The sequence below is a fragment of the Parastagonospora nodorum genome, assembly GCF_000146915.1.
Source record: "Parastagonospora nodorum SN15 chromosome Unknown scaffold_28, whole genome shotgun sequence".
Classification (NCBI taxonomy): domain Eukaryota; kingdom Fungi; phylum Ascomycota; class Dothideomycetes; order Pleosporales; family Phaeosphaeriaceae; genus Parastagonospora; species Parastagonospora nodorum.
Window position 1 is genome coordinate 355,144 of NW_001884576.1, and position 15,383 is coordinate 370,526.

Here is a 15,383-nt window from a genome sequence, read left to right on the forward strand (position 1 = left end):
TGTAAAGGGTAGCTACCGTATTAAAGTTTGTAGAATGATCTGTGTCGTCTTAGCTTGCTGTCACAGCACGTCTGGGGCAAGATAGAAAAACAGGACATACATCCAAGAGCACAAGGGCGGATGGTACTTAATACAGGTTTGGCGGCACCGAATTGAAGGTCAAAGAAGCCCGGATGCTGGGTCGCTTGCAAGCAGTCCAAATCAGCACACACAACAGGCCAACGAAATGATCACGGCTGGGTCCAACGTCTGTCGGTATCGACGGCAGGCCTGGGGAAGAGCTGTTGTATTCTAATTATGGTCGTAGAGGGGCGCGACTAGGTGCAGCGTGCTCGAGGGCTGAAAAAGGCAAACCCTGGTGGCTTGTCTGAGGATGCGAGCACGTAAAGAGCGAACAATAACAATGGACAGCGCAAAGAGGCAGGCTTTGTCGAGGACCTCGGGGCTATAAGAAGGATAGAAAATGAGCGGAAGGGTGAAGAAAAGGGATCACGACCTGAATGTCGAGGTGGAAAGAGAAGAGGTCGGTGAGAAATGCTAGCACTCCTATCGACACAGGAGAGTCTAATTTGCGAGGCTGTCCCAAGACGGACTAGTGTTTTTAGACGCCGCAGCTTGAATCGTACAAACACCCAGCACCCGCCGTCAGCTGCAGCCGCTGTCTGGCCTCATAGACGCCCGTAAACTGTGGCGCCGTTTGCTTGCAGCGATTGTGCCTGACGTGCTGGCCGTCTTCGTGCGACTGTATGGCCAACTGTGCGGCTAGTTGCATCAGCTCGCACCGTGCCTGACTACTGTAGACTTCCCGCCAACGCCTCGTCTGAGTCCAGCCAGCAGCTCGGCAGATGGTGCAAAGGGTCCAGGTGGTCCCGGCGGGTTGACCCAGAAGGCCAGAGGTCCCTAGTTCGCGCGTTTTTCTGAGGCTCGCGCAAACGCCTCACGTGACTCTCCCAGCTCCGTCGGCCTGGGATTGGACGCTGCTTATGCGTGGTACAGCGAATTCCGCCGTGGTTTCATAGCACAGCTTCAGGATGAACAACGGCGGTCGCCTCATCGACTGTACTGGCTCCGAGATTCAGGCCACGTTTCTTCGGCCGCTTGACGGTTCTGTCGGTGTCTGCATCGCGAAGGCTCTAGCCGCAACCGTGGAAGCCTTGGCATCTCGCTTATTCCACCAGACACGTGACCTCTCACCCTTTGCAGCTGGATGTGCTTTCCTGCGACCTCGTTAGGTATACAGCATCCAGCCATCGATGCCATAATGTCAGAACTCTTTCCATCAATCGCGCAATGCGCAATAGTCGCTACGGCATTGAAGATCCTTCTCTTCCCTGCATAGTATGTCGAAGCACGCTTTCTCATTGTATTTCTGCTGGCATGCTGACTGTTTCCGGCAGCAAGTCGACCGATTTTGAGGTACACCGCAACTGGCTAGCCCTGACCCATTCCCTACCCGTGAAGGAGTGGTACTATGAAGTGAGGAACCTGGCCATGTCTTTTGCATGAGTACACACAAGCTCATATTTATCTCAGAAAACGTCGGAATGGACCCTGGACTATCCCCCGTTCTTCGCGTACTTCGAGTGGCTCATGTCCCAAGCCGCATCGTATGTCCACCCTGCACTGCTCAGGGTGAAGGCGCTGGACTATGACAGCTGGCAGACTGTCTACTTCCAACGCACGACTGTGATCGTTACCGAGCTAGTCTTGGTCTATGCCCTACATCTGTATTACCCATAGTCTGAAACACTGTCTACACATAGCTAACTCTGATGAAGTTATGTGAAGACGTCCAAGTCGAAAACTACTGCACATGCCGCAGCACTTTCAGTATTACTATCACCGGGGCTGCTGATCATTGACCATATCCACTTCCAGTACAATGGATTCATGTACGGGGTTCTGGTTCTCTCCATGGTTCTTGCCCGTAACAAGTCTACACTGCTAGTGTCTGGCCTTCTTTTTGCCATACTCCTGTGCTTCAAGCACATTCATTTGTACCTGGCACCGGCATATTTTGTCTACCTACTCCGCGCATATTGCTTGGGGCAACGACAGTCCTTTCCCTTCTTCAACATACAATTTTTCAACTGCATTAAACTGGGTACAGGTATCGTTGCCATTTTCGCCGGTGCCTTCGGTCCCTTCGCCGCTTGGGGCCAAACTGAGCAAGTGTTTCGTCGTCTTTTCCCTTTCTCACGGGGGCTCTGTCACGCATATTGGGCGCCCAATGTGTGGGCAATGTACTCCTTCGTGGATCGTGTTCTCATCTATGGTAATAGTCGCGCATGTTCTCACATGGCCATGCTGACCTAAACAGTCGCCCCTCGTCTGGGACTGAAGATCGATCCCGAGGCAGTCAATAGTGTCACTCGAGGACTGGTCGGTGATACGTCCTTCGCGGTACTTCCTGACGTGGTACCTCTCACTTGCTTCCTCTTGACTCTTGGTGCGCAAATCGTAGGTGGTTCTTCGGTGCTTAATATCGCTAACGCTAATCCGTACAGCCTGTGTTACTCCGACTGCTTTACAAGCCAACCTGGGAAGCATTTGTCGGCGCTGTGACACTCTGTGGATATGCTTCCTTCCTATTCGGTTGGCATGTTCATGAAAAGGCTATCCTTCTCGTGATCATTCCATTCAGTCTCATTGCACTACATGATCGCAGGTTTTTCGGGGCTTTTCGACCACTGGCCGTTGCAGGGCATGTCTCCTTGTTCCCACTCCTGTTCACCGCCGCAGAATTCCCCATTAAAACTGTGTATACAATCTTTTGGCTCGTACTGTTCCTGCTTGCCTTCGATCGCCTCGCTCCACCGTACGTGCTTCTTTCTTGAAGCGTTTAATAGCTAACAAGAAACAGCTCACCGCAACCTCGCATATTCCTACTCGACCGCTTTTCATTCATATACATTGCCCTTTCTATACCGTTGATAGCATATTGCTCACTTGTTCATGGTCTGATCTTCGGTTCTCGTTTGGAGTTCTTGCCACTCATGTTTACAAGCTCCTATTCCGCTATTGGCGTAGTAGGCAGCTGGGTTGGCTTCTTGTTCGTGTACTTTGACTCATAAATGAAATATCAATATCTGGCCTACATGAATTAACCAAGCACATATTACGCCACTTGTCAAGGGACATGTCTTCTTACGAATCTGATCAATGTGTAATCTATCTCATTTCAAGTACGATTAGCTGTCGTGGAATCACCTTTGATATGAACAGCAAATTCTCGTCAGATTCAGCTGTATGCGCATAGATCTCACATGACTGCCCTATTATGCATACGTCCGAGTGTCAAGTCTACGCAAATGCTGAAGGAACACTATCATCGACAGGGACGATGTCAGGTACGAGCGCTGCTCATTCTTGTGGGGTCTGACTATCAGACGCAATGCAGTTCATGCATTTTCACATATGAAGCTGGACAGCCTTGAGAGAACCAAACCTTGGAAGAGCCAACGTTGTTCAATCATACCAGCAGAGCACTGCGTACCGCTTCAAGGCTGGTGACAAAGACATGGTGTCTTTCGTGCGTTCAAGAAGATTTCATCGTGTAAGTTATGTCACATGTGAAGACGGTGTGTCTTGATTTCACTATCGATATAGGCTTTTACTTCTATCGACTGATAGTATTGCAAGACTTGACTTAGTGGGGCTCTTGGAGGTGACTGAGTAAGTGGGTCGGGCTGCCGAAGGGCTTGATTGGGAACTCTGGCATGAGCACATCACGTTCACTCCAATATCATGCCGCTACACTGGTCGCACGTGAATTTTATCTGATGCACATGTTGCGCAGTCAGAACATACTCTCGCCAACGATCACAACGAGCCCAAACACGTTGATGATGCAATTGCAGCGACGTGCAAAATATAAGCGTGTATTGAAGGGGTGCTCTGAGATCCTTACCCTAAGAGGCCTTAGCATGTCCTTGGCGCTCTACCTCTACACTCCATTTCTCTCTTGCCATTGAGCCTCCCCCCCTCGTCTCTCTGCTACGTCTCGGCTACCTCCTCCATCAACGCACCCTCACCCACGACGCGCTCATCTGCGACTCGAACCAACGCGCTCTCGGAACAATCAGACGCGTCTCGGAACGCTACTCGGACCTCCGACAGGTGCGACCACTTTTCTGGAGACCTTCTCCAGAACGTGATATAGCTCCCCAAGGCTTCAGCTGCCTTGCGGAGGGGCTGTTGCCCCAACACTTGGTCGTGGACTGGGCTGCGATAGGACCCAGCGACGCGTCCACCACATCGCGACTCTCCCGAAAGTTTGCGACGCGCAAGCCCTGTGACGATACTTGAGCAAGCTTCACATGAGCTAGAGTTCAGAGCAAGATGGTACGACGCGTGCCGCAGTCGTCCGGGCAATATACTGACTTTATTAGGTGCTCTACAAGCGCAAGCCGGTGAAGTTCGAGCCTATCCCAAAATTTATCGATGATAATACCGAGGTAAGCCACAAACATTAGAACAGCTTGAAAGCCAAACACTAAGATAGTGGTATAGGTCTGGGTGATTGACGAAACCGGAGAAGTCTTCATCGACTACGAGAAGTTTCTCAATAGGTGCGCAACATGAAGTGACGTCAAAAGTGTCAAAGTAAAGCTAATATGAAAAAGGCGAGACTTTTACGAACAGGCACGTACTTCAGCTTACCCCCCCCCCAACTACAAGATTACCCGACTAATGCATCGCAGAAGAAATTCACATGCGAATCGACCGGACATACTGGGTTTACCTTCTTCGAGGCCAAAGAGAGTGAGGTACGCTCCACACCAGTGCTCGAAAAGGGCAGTCTTATCGTAACAACGCCGCAGTCGGAGGCATCAAAAGAGATTAACAGCATTCTCCCCGAGGCCTTGAGGTCTCGTATCCTCGAATATGTCCAGTTCGACACCACATCCCGCATGGATGATTTGGGTACGTCCACATTCATTTGCCCGACCGAGACCACTACTAATCATCTACAGTGAATGATGTGTTCGATGTAAGCTGCGAGTAGCCGTTATTTAGTGTTGCATACTGACAAGTACTCAGTATTTTAGAGAGCAATTCATGGTTGGCGATCGAGTCTCCATCGAAGGCGACAACGCGCGACGATACGGTCGGATTACTGCCATGACCGACACCAGCCGTTTGCACAATATGTTCGCTACTACACAGTCAATGGACGACTCGGTCCGCTCCTACTCGTACGAAGTCACGCTGGACGACACCGATGAGAAGGTTGTCAAGTACAGGGCCTCTGAGATCCAGCGAGACAAGAGCTTCTACTCCAAGATCATTTTCAAGCAATATTTGCGTGATTCTACCAGAAGGGGCGAGTACGTTGGGGACCCGTGGATGGTGCTTGAACACTTGGCAAAACGCTACGGTATTCCAACTGTCATGCCGGACAATCAAACCAGAGAAGCGATCCTTGCTCGGCGGAGGGCCGCAAATGGTAACGTCCAGAACGGTGCCAGCCCGCCGATGCAGCAGACGTACACGCACCATGCAGTTAACGGGCATCAGCCTCATATGAATGGGGACAGACCACAGCTGCCTCCTGGCCACGGTCAAGCCGCATTCGTCAATTTTTCCGCAAATCCGCCACAGCAGTACTACCAGGACCATAGACCTGCGTCTCTGATACCTCCGCACATGCGTGTGCCTTGTGGTCCGCCCCCACACTTCAGTCATAATATCCAACCACCCCACTACAACACTGGACCTCCTCCTCTACCACCCGTCTTCCCTCCACAATTCAACGCTGTCCCGCCTCAGTTCATGTTGCAGAATCAACATTCACAACAACAACATCCGATGCCAATACAGCAGCACCCACATTTCCAGACGAGCTTTCCACACAACCAGGGTCCACGCACTTCAAATTTCCCACAACCTCAGCAAGTGCCGCAGCCTACCAGGCTACTCGAGCCTGTCAAGTATCCGATGGAAGATCTGGAAATTAGGCAACCACGAACCATGCCAATGCGGCCGACTCTCAAGTTCTTTTCTGACGACGTGCCTGATGGTGTTGAAGAACCTGCAGATGAGAAGAAAACTGGGATTAAGATGAAGAGTCTTGGCCCCCTTCTATGTGCATGGGAAACCCTAAACGTCCATGATACTGTATACATGCTCGACTCATTCACATTCGACGATTTTGTGGATGCTATGCGCTTTGCTGATGAAGAAATTGATTGCGAGCTATTTGTCGAAGTTCACTGTTCAATACTCAAGCAGATCATCAATGGCTCTGGGAAGCTCCAGACACATCTACCCAAGATGGCTGAATTGGAGGAGTCGGACGAGGAGGACTCAAGCAAAGAAGCCACGCCAGAGCCGGAACCACCGGTGCGGACGACGCGGAGTAGCTTGAGGAAGTCCGAGGCCCAACAACTCGTGAAGCCACGTACACCCACGCCTGAGCCCCCCAAAGAAACCCATAGTGCAGAGAAGTTTCTTGAGGGATTCAACTGGGTGGAACAGTGTAAATTGCGCAACTTTCGAGATGGCGGATGGCAATCCATCGTTGTGGCGCTCTTGTACCGACTATCTTTTGACCCCATTCAGAAAGAGGCTTGCGAAGAAATCCTTGCTCGATTGGTACCGGCCGATGATGAACCCACCATGGACACCATCGCTCACAACTACTTACATCTTGACGTAAATCTTCGGATCTCAGCATTGGATCTCATTCTCAGGCTGACAGTCGCTACGGAAGCTTTCCGTGACCAGCTCATTGCGGCCGCTCAGGAGATGACGCGCTTGCGCAAAGAAAAGATTGACTTTCAGAGAAAGCGAAAGGAATTGTGAGTCACATACCACAACATTGTGAACGTATGAAAATTCTAATCTGACTCCAGAGCCGATGAACTATTCAAGCTGGATCTCGAACGAAAGATCCACCTGCCTGCCAACACTCCAGCTTCACCAACTGAGACCAAGGAGAACGAAGATGTCGACATGTCCATGACAAGTATCGCTTCGGACGCCAAGGACACTACCGATGCAGATGGCGACGGTTCAGAGCTGCATGCGGCCACCAAGTCCAGGCTTCGGCAGAGCAACAAGAACAAACGCAAGGCTGCTGCCGAGGAAGCACGGAAAGAGAAGGCGAAAAAGGCAAAGCAAGAAGCTGAGAAGACCAAGAAGCAGAAAGAATGGGAAAAATTACTCGACTCCATAGAGAAGAAGAAAGACGAACTCAGAGAGTGCGAGGCCAATATCAATGAGCTCGACGACGACCTCCGGGAGACTCTAGTGCATCGAAGCAAGGTGCTTGGCAAGGACCGCTTCCTCAACAAGTACTATTGGTTCGAACATAACGGCATGCCTTTCGGAGGAGTACCAAACAGCTCAACTGCCGAGTACGGCTATGCTAATGGTCGCATCTGGGTACAAGGTCCTGACGAGTACGAGCTTCAGCCTGTTCTAGACGAGCCTGCTGTATCGCAAGATAGGCAAAGGTTCGGGTTTGATATTCCTCAACGCAAAAAGAAGGAAGAAGGCGACACCCATCTTACCAATTCGACTCAGTGGGCATACTATGACGATCCTGAGGACATCGACAAGCTTCTGGCCTGGTTAGATGAGCGAGGCGTGCGTGAGCGGGCACTTCGCAAGGAACTTCAGATATTCAAAGACAGGATTGCCGAATACATGCTGATCATGAAGAAGCATTTGTCAGAACCGGACAAGGTCGAAGAAGAAGACGATGAGAGTAACACTCGCATATCGACTCGAAACAAAACCTACGTCGAGAAGGAGACGATCAAGGACCGCTGTCTACTCTGGACCAACAGCATCATGCGAGAGGAGAACGGCTACAACCATTCTGAAGAATATGAACCTCCGAAGAAGGGCAAGGCAAAGCCTGTCAAGGCTGCAAAGGCCAAAGCCAAGCGTTAGCGTCAACAAGACATCCAACGCGAGACATAGGTTTCGCCATGATTTTACGACATTTGTTCTGGCTATTTTACGGAGTTTTGATACCACAGCATAGCCACAGCAGCAAATATACCTCGCATCACCCTGGAGTTTGGCGTGTTGGAAGCATCACTGGATGGAGCACTGCATTAGAGATGGGGCAAGCGGTGTTGTGTGTTCTTGGTTATCATCGGACATCGTCAGCTGTTCCTAGTGATTACGAACAGTCCTAGCCAAGGCTAGCTTCATGGAGCTGAACGTTTGTGTTCAGCGCTTCAAACAGTGTGTATTCGGCAGCAAAAAGTAGACAGTATGATTTACCATGTGTTTGTGCCTCCTTTGTGGCCCGTCTGTACAGATGGACTTAATTTGTTGGCATTTCGGTCGTGTGCGTGAAGTTGCAACCGTTTGTTTTGCTGACAGATAACCAAATCCTCGGGTATTGACAGGAATCGATGGCCTTTGTAGCGATCTTCAAGCGGACCGCCACAGCTATATATCCCGTCAACTTGATGGGTGATGGCCTGCCAAGCCATGGCTTACATAATCTCATGGTCAAGGAGACCCGGGGGCCATCATCAGCCAGGCAAGATGCGCATCGCAACCATCATATCGCATCAGCACGAGCCGGACCGACGCCTGCATCCGCTGTATCACGCCCCAAGTACTCTATACGCCCAGTAACATCGCCGGCGAAGCACGTCGGAGCGACCAGGATGGCCGCTAACGGCGCGCGAAAGGGTGCGCTCCCTCCGCAACGCATCACCCCTCCTCCGCAGCAAGCTAATGTGCTTCAGCGACTCCAGCTGCCGCAGCTTCCAAGTCAGGGCTCTTGGACACAAGCGCAGTCAAAGACACATTGAACACAGACAAGAAGAAGATCACGTTGAAGATCAAGAAGCCAGTGCCTAAGCCGTCAATAGCTGGCAACTGGAAAGAGAGCGAAACTATTAGTATGCCCCCACAACACGCGTTATGCACTGGAGCGTGGATCAATGCGACCACGAAACCCAGACCTAACATGCAAATCCAGACGCCGACAACAAAGCGCCTGCACCGAGCGCGGCCTCGCCCACCGTCAATCCTCTCGAAGAGAAGACCATTGCTGGCTTTCCGAATGGCCGCCCGCTGGACGACAAAGTCGACACGGTGCAGTGCAAGCACTGCCGCCGGCCAGTCTTGCGCACATCCTCTGCTTCTCACATACGCGAGTGTCTAAACAAGAAGCAGGAGAAGCTTAAGAAGAAGAAAGAAGCCAAGGAAGCCAAAGATGCAGCTCTCCGCAAAGAGAAGGGAGAAGACGACGAAGGCGGTATTGGTGCGCGCAAGTCAGCTATCAAAGGCACGGGTATCGACGGCGAGGGCGCAAAGAAGGGCAAGAAAAGGAAGATTGAGGATGGCGCGGAGAAGGGGCCGAATGCGAAGAAAAAGAAGAAGGACGAGCCCAAAGCCAAGGGTGCAAAGCCTAAGGGGCCTGTCGATGTTGAGAGGCAGTGTGGTGTGCCGCTGCCAAACGGTGGATACTGTGCGAGAAGCTTGACATGCAAGAGCCACAGTATGGGTCTGAAGCGAGCTGTGCCTGGCCGCAGTCTGCCATACGACATGCTGCTTGCACAGTACCAGAAGAAGAACCAAGCAAAACAACAACGTGAGTTCCCAGACCCATATTTAAAGCACATTTTATTAACGCAAAACAGGTGCTGCTATCGACGCCAACGCCCCACTCCCAGAAGACCTCGAGCCTTCTGGCGCCGTCGACTCGGACGAAGAAAAGGACAGCATCATGGCCGCCCTAGCACGTCACCGTCCCCGTCCGCTCGCAACATACACGCACGTCTCCCAGCGATCAAAGTACCAGTACATCCGCATGAAGGGCATGATTCGTTCGGCGCTGGGCGCACCGCCGGGCGGGGGCGGTACTCTCTATTCGGGCATGGGCGTTGGCACAGATGGCGTGAGCGCCAGCCGTGGACTTGCCCTGGGCATGTTTGGAATGGGCGGCATGGGCAGCGGCGGTCCGATGAGCGCGACGAACGAACAGTTCCCGCAAAGCGCTGGATTTCCACTGAGCGCTGGACTTGACGGCGGAGCGAGTAGCCGACGGCCCAGCGTCATGAGTGGTCTTGGAAGTGCGGGTGGTCCTAGGCAGATACTACCGGGCCAACTTCCTGGACCTGGTGCGCAAGCGCGGAAGAGCAGCATGGCGAGCGTTGGTGCGTCGTAGGTTGGAGAGAAAGCAAGAGCGAGAGCAAGAGCAAGAGGATGATGATTTTGATGAGGATTATTGTTTTGAATTTATTGTGATACCCCGGTCTTGACAGCACTATTCTAGAAACTGTATGGAAAGCTTGTTCTTGAGCAAGCATGTAATGACATTGCCTAGCTAAATTGCCTGAGCAGCAGCGAAGCTCAAAAAGCTGCCCGCTGCCAGTCCTCCTACAAGACTAAGCGACATGAAACTACCAGCAGCTTCGAGTTCCTCGTGCTCAACATATTCAGCGAAGCCCATCATGCAACTACTTCCCAAGTAGCCATTAGTCAGACCAAAGAACAACTGTATGACAAAAAGGTAGAAGAAATCTGAAGTGATGGATGCTCCTTTGCCACCAATGTTGCAGAGAAAGTACAGGGGTATGAAAGCCAGACGTGCAATAGCCAAGAAGAAGAGCAAGCGTGGCCGATGCGTCAGTCGCAACGCAGGTAGCGCTGGACCAGTGCGGCCAATCAAGTCCCCGAGGTTCCAGAAGAAGAAACCCAGGGGGATATAAGCGGCAGGACGGAAGATACGAGGCGCGGTTGCTGGGTCCCGAACGCTGGTGATTTTACTGGTAAAGACGGGGAAGAACATGGTCACTGCAAAGGTGGTGAAGACTGCGCCTGCGAGCCAAAAGAGCTTCCCGAATAAACGTCGCAAGGGGATGCTTTTACGCAGACTTTGAGTTGATGCTGAGAGATCGGTGGACTCTTCGAGATGTGTTTGTTGGAGTCGTTGCTTTGAACTTACCCGAGAGAGGAGGTAGAAGAAAGCTACAATGGTCAAGACGCACACTGCCGTGGCGGTTAAGAAGTAGGAGAAAGCAGAGGTGCTGGATTCCTGGGGTGCACCGTGAAGCTGTTTCTTCTTCTCCGGCACGGACAGGACGGAGATGATTTGCGTGACGGCGGGCAAGACGCCGGCGATGCCCTGGCCTGCCATGATACCCTGTGTGTACTCTTCTCGTCCAAAGCCGGCGACGAAGGCGAAAACGCCGTTCTGGCATAGCCCCGTGGCCAGACTTGCACTGAGAACCATGAGCATGAGGAAGGCGAAGTATGCGGCTGCGGATATGGAGAGAAACATCTTAGTGGACAGGGCAAGGAGAGTGAAGACTAGGGCGTTCAGGGCGAGCGATGCAGTGATGCGTTTTGGGTAGTTTGCGTGAGCTTGTAACTTGGTCAAGACGATCATGGAGCCGAGATTGCCAACGGTGGATACGGAGAGGATGCCGGACTGGAAGTTGCGCTTCAGGTCGGGGCTCGACTCAAAGCGACGGTCGAAGTACGGAGCTGCTGCGAGGAACATGTTCCATGCCCACAGCATGGCCACGCCCAGCAGCAGGAACACGGAGTAGTCGGTCCAGGAGAAGCGCTGGCCCTCGGGCTCTTCTGGCGGTTCGCCGTGGACATTCTCCGAGCCGTGCTGGAGTGGTTGGTACTGCTGCTCGGGCACGTCGTGCACGAGGCTGAAGACGCGGCGTAGGCGGTCCATGATGCGGTCCATGATGGGGTCCATGATGGGGCGGGCTATCTGTGCGCTTGCTTGTCCGGAGTGTGGTGTGCGGAGGTGATGTGGAGAGGGGAAGGTCGAAGACAGGCAGACATACTTCAGGACGGACTAAGCAGACGAGCTCATCGTCAGTCGTGCGCACTGCCACTGCGCAGGTGATGCTGGCACGCCGGTCGCGTCGGAGAGGCCTCTGGGCGCGCCAAGTTAGTCGAGTGGAGCGTGGGATGGCCCAGGTGTGTCCCCCCACCTCCGCGGTGACCCCTCAGCGATGCAATATTTACCGTCTGCTGTACTGTAGACTGTAGACTGTAGACCGTCGATGCAGCACACAGCATCGGATCGCGCCTTGCCTCCACCATGTCCCAGAACCCCCCGCAGACGCTCTCGGTGAAGAGGAAGCGCAACGACGCGCCCGTCGATGCACTCTACCTCGAGCCAAGCGTCAAGAAACAGCGCAGCCAGCTGCTCCCCAAGGCCCCTGGCTTCGTCTTCCGCCGTCTCACCAAGCCGAACGACACTCCCCAGCAGCCGCCGGCACCGGAACCGCCGACGCCGACAGTCGAGCGACGCTTCCATCTCGATGCCACGGCCAAAGCCCAGGGCAAGCGCGTGTTTGCCGAAGCCAAAACAAGAACACAGGGCCACAACGCCGCCCGGGCCGCCCACCTGCATGCACCTACCCCAGATGGCCCGCCAAAAGAACCGTCTCGAGCGCAGAAGCGGCCAGGCGCAGGCAGCGCGCTGCATCCCACAGCCAAGTCGGCCGCTGCCCAGAAGGCGCGCGCCACGGAACCGACCGCACAGGATGTCCGCGAGCTCGAGGCCCTGTCCAAGCAGGTGGAGAAGGAAGACAATCTCTTCATACCACTGCCGTCGCCCTCGAAACACAAGCCCAAGCCGCCCGCCCAGCGCTTTGCCCAGCGACACCCGGAGAAGGCAGCCGAGCTTGCTGCCCAGGACGACAACCATGGTGACGCCATGGACATTGACACGGAAGAATACGTCTACGACACCTACGTCCGCGAGGCCCTTGTCCCAGATGCAGACGGCAAGCTTCCCGAGCCCACAGGCACCGTCGGCTTTCTGGTCATCGGCGAAGAAGACGAGGACTGGTGGAATGGCGACGACGAAAGCGATAAAGAGTTCGATACCGACGACGAGGACGAGAATGCTGAAGACTACTATGCCAACGACTACCCCGAGGACGAGCTAGACGAGGATGATGAGTACGACCGGGATCTATACCAGAAGAAATACCGCCACGGCAGCGACGATGAAGAGTACAACTTAGACCAAGATGACGACGTAATTGGTAGTGGTGAGGACGAAGATGATCTACATTTCAAGATGACGGTCCCGAAGGCGCAGAGGCCGGGCTACTGGGGCGCCGTGGGAGAGGCCTGAACTATTCGAACCCATCGACGGTCCGGCGTCCGCAGAAAGCAGTCCCACTCGGTTGACACTCAACTGCCTGTTATGTGCTATAATCCTCATCTGCAGCCGACGAAGCTTGCTTTGGGATTTGTTCCCCTCCTGCTTTATGTATACCCCCCATGGCCCTCCTCGCAGTCTTGTGTGTCCGTCATGGATGGTTCTCCCTCGTACTAAGAGCTGTGGCCAAGGCCAAATGCGACTGTTGCACGCATGCTTATATAACATCCATGTCCCTATCTTCTTGCGGCCGCCTGAATCGACTAAAGGTAGCTGTCGCAAGCTGGTTGGTAACTTCAACTGCACCTACCAGTAAGAGTAGGGGCGATGACGTCATTATTCTAAACGCGTGAATGGGTACAAAGTCAATCGCACTTAGGAAAAGAAAAGCTGAGTATGCTCGAAACTGTAGGGCATGCTGGACCAACTTGTTGCGATGGTGTTGTAGGCTTGATGCGCATATGACGTACTAGGTCATGGTAGTAGCAGAGAATCTCTTTAGAGCTCCGCGACTTCCGATTCTTCGACGATTTGACGACATGTATTGACAAATTATACCAACATCATAAATTGTTCCATCAGCTACGGATTGGAGCTTCCAAGAGACCATACGCAATAAACTGCAACGTCATTTTCGTACCCCGTGCGTAACTGATTCGCATAGAGTCCCCCGGACCACAAAGACTATCGTTCTATTTCAAGCCATACAACAAACCGTTCACAATGTCAGAAATCATTCTCTCTATCAACGCTGGTTCTTCCAGTGTGAAGATATCCGTTTACAGGACGACTACGGACAACTCGCAGGTTCCGACCCAACTAGCGGAGGCGGTAATTGAAGGGCTTACCGCACCGCCAGCAAAATTCAAGTACACTCGCGGAGACGAGAAGATCCAGGGGAAGGAGTTGGAAAACATCCAAACCCAAGAAGACGCGTTCCGCTATATTCTCAAACATCTTACCGACGACGAAGGCTTGTCCGAACTGAACCACAAGGATGACATACAGTTCACTTGCCATCGCGTTGTCCATGGTGGTGACTACCCGAAGTCGCAGATCATCGACCGAGAAACATACCATCATATAGAGGAGCTCTCGGACCTAGCACCTTTACACAATGGCCCAGCTCTCACTATCGTCCGCGCGGTCGCCGATATATTGCCGCGTGCTAAGAACATAGCGTACTTTGACTCCTCGTTTCACAACACCATACCAGACTACATCTGCACATACCCAATAGACCAGAGTATTGCTCAGAAGAACAAACTCCGCAAATACGGATTCCACGGCATCAGCTATAGCTTCATCGTACACGCCGTATCAACGTATCTTGAGAAACCGAAGGAGGAATTGAACATTGTGGCCTTGCATCTTGGGTCTGGCGCCTCAGCATGTTGCGTCATGAATGGCAAATCGCACGACACATCCATGGGCCTTACACCTCTGGCAGGTTTGCCTGGCGCAACACGATCCGGCAGCATCGACCCCAGCTTGATGTTTCACTTCACCCATAAGGCCGGAAAACCGAGCAGAAGCTCTAGTGAAAAGTTGCACATTACGCAAGCTGAGGAGATTCTCAACAAGAATTCGGGGTGGAAGAGCCTGACTGGGACGACAGACTTTGGCAAAATCTCATCATCAGATCGTCGCGAGGCTCAGCTGGCCTTTGACTTGTTCGTTGACCGCATCTCAAACTACGTTGCGCCTTACTTCACCAAGCTTGATGGCAAAGTCGATGCTCTAGTCTTCGCTGGTGGCATCGGTGAGAAAGGCGACAGATTAAGAGCCGCTGTTGTCAAGAGCGTGCAGTGTCTAGGCTTCGAGATTGACGAGGCCGAGAATGGCAAGCATATGGAGGGAATTGTAACAGACATAAGTAAGCACGGTGCGAGGTATAAGACCTTTGTGGTACAGACGGACGAGCAGTTAGAAATGGCAAGAGGCGTGATGGCGGACAGGGATCGATTCGTGGGCAAGAAGTGATGGAAACACGGTATGGTTCACATATCGAATTCTGGAGAAGAAAAATAGAACAGCGCGGAAGTGATCTTGCCATAGAAGCTGTAGGAAATGCGAGAATATCACGGCATCTTAGCATATGCTGTGCTTAGTCATACTATTTATTCGAGTAATCTATCCGACACAAACGTCCACCGAGATGCGCCCGTCAGCAACACCAAGAGATGTGGAGATGTCAACGGCACGCCCGATGCTGATCGTAATGTTAGAGCAACACATGTCATCTGCTTTGTTCCTCCGCACATGT

At 52.6% G+C, this 15,383-nt stretch overlaps 7 protein-coding genes across 7 annotated transcripts; 6 read left to right on the top strand and 1 right to left on the bottom strand.

Annotated features, from left to right (window-relative positions):
- Positions 1–463: 463 nt before the first annotated feature.
- Positions 464–3,074, top strand: SNOG_13872 (hypothetical protein; the record flags this gene model as incomplete). Its single annotated transcript, XM_001804020.1, has 8 exons — positions 464–527; positions 801–903; positions 1,398–1,476; positions 1,534–1,607; positions 1,779–2,275; positions 2,321–2,460; positions 2,508–2,818; positions 2,864–3,074. The coding sequence occupies 8 exons, from the start codon at positions 464–466 to the stop codon at positions 3,072–3,074; spliced, it is 1,479 nt and encodes a 492-aa protein (XP_001804072.1).
- Positions 1,032–1,232, top strand: SNOG_20153 (hypothetical protein; the record flags this gene model as incomplete). Its single annotated transcript, XM_001804021.1, has 1 exon — positions 1,032–1,232. One exon carries the CDS (start codon positions 1,032–1,034, stop codon positions 1,230–1,232), a length of 201 nt encoding a protein of 66 aa, XP_001804073.1.
- A 1,542-nt stretch (positions 3,075–4,616) lies between the features above and the next one.
- On the top strand, positions 4,617–7,902 carry SNOG_13873 (hypothetical protein; the record flags this gene model as incomplete). The annotated part of the gene is made up of 5 exons (XM_001804022.1): positions 4,617–4,926; positions 4,977–4,993; positions 5,044–5,489; positions 5,916–6,803; positions 6,858–7,902. 5 exons carry the CDS (start codon positions 4,617–4,619, stop codon positions 7,900–7,902), a joined length of 2,706 nt encoding a protein of 901 aa, XP_001804074.1.
- A 734-nt stretch (positions 7,903–8,636) lies between these two features.
- Positions 8,637–10,144, top strand: SNOG_13874 (hypothetical protein; the record flags this gene model as incomplete). Its single annotated transcript, XM_001804023.1, has 4 exons — positions 8,637–8,661; positions 8,736–8,873; positions 8,954–9,568; positions 9,618–10,144. The coding sequence occupies 4 exons, from the start codon at positions 8,637–8,639 to the stop codon at positions 10,142–10,144; spliced, it is 1,305 nt and encodes a 434-aa protein (XP_001804075.1).
- A 159-nt stretch (positions 10,145–10,303) lies between these two features.
- SNOG_13875 (hypothetical protein) lies at positions 10,304–11,692 on the bottom strand (the record flags this gene model as incomplete). Its single annotated transcript, XM_001804024.1, has 1 exon — positions 10,304–11,692. One exon carries the CDS (start codon positions 11,690–11,692, stop codon positions 10,304–10,306), a length of 1,389 nt encoding a protein of 462 aa, XP_001804076.1.
- Positions 11,693–12,043: 351 nt separating this feature from the next.
- On the top strand, positions 12,044–13,090 carry SNOG_13876 (hypothetical protein; the record flags this gene model as incomplete). The annotated part of the gene is made up of 1 exon (XM_001804025.1): positions 12,044–13,090. One exon carries the CDS (start codon positions 12,044–12,046, stop codon positions 13,088–13,090), a length of 1,047 nt encoding a protein of 348 aa, XP_001804077.1.
- Positions 13,091–13,840: 750 nt separating this feature from the next.
- On the top strand, positions 13,841–15,100 carry SNOG_13877 (hypothetical protein; the record flags this gene model as incomplete). The annotated part of the gene is made up of 1 exon (XM_001804026.1): positions 13,841–15,100. The coding sequence occupies one exon, from the start codon at positions 13,841–13,843 to the stop codon at positions 15,098–15,100; it is 1,260 nt and encodes a 419-aa protein (XP_001804078.1).
- Positions 15,101–15,383: the final 283 nt, after the last annotated feature.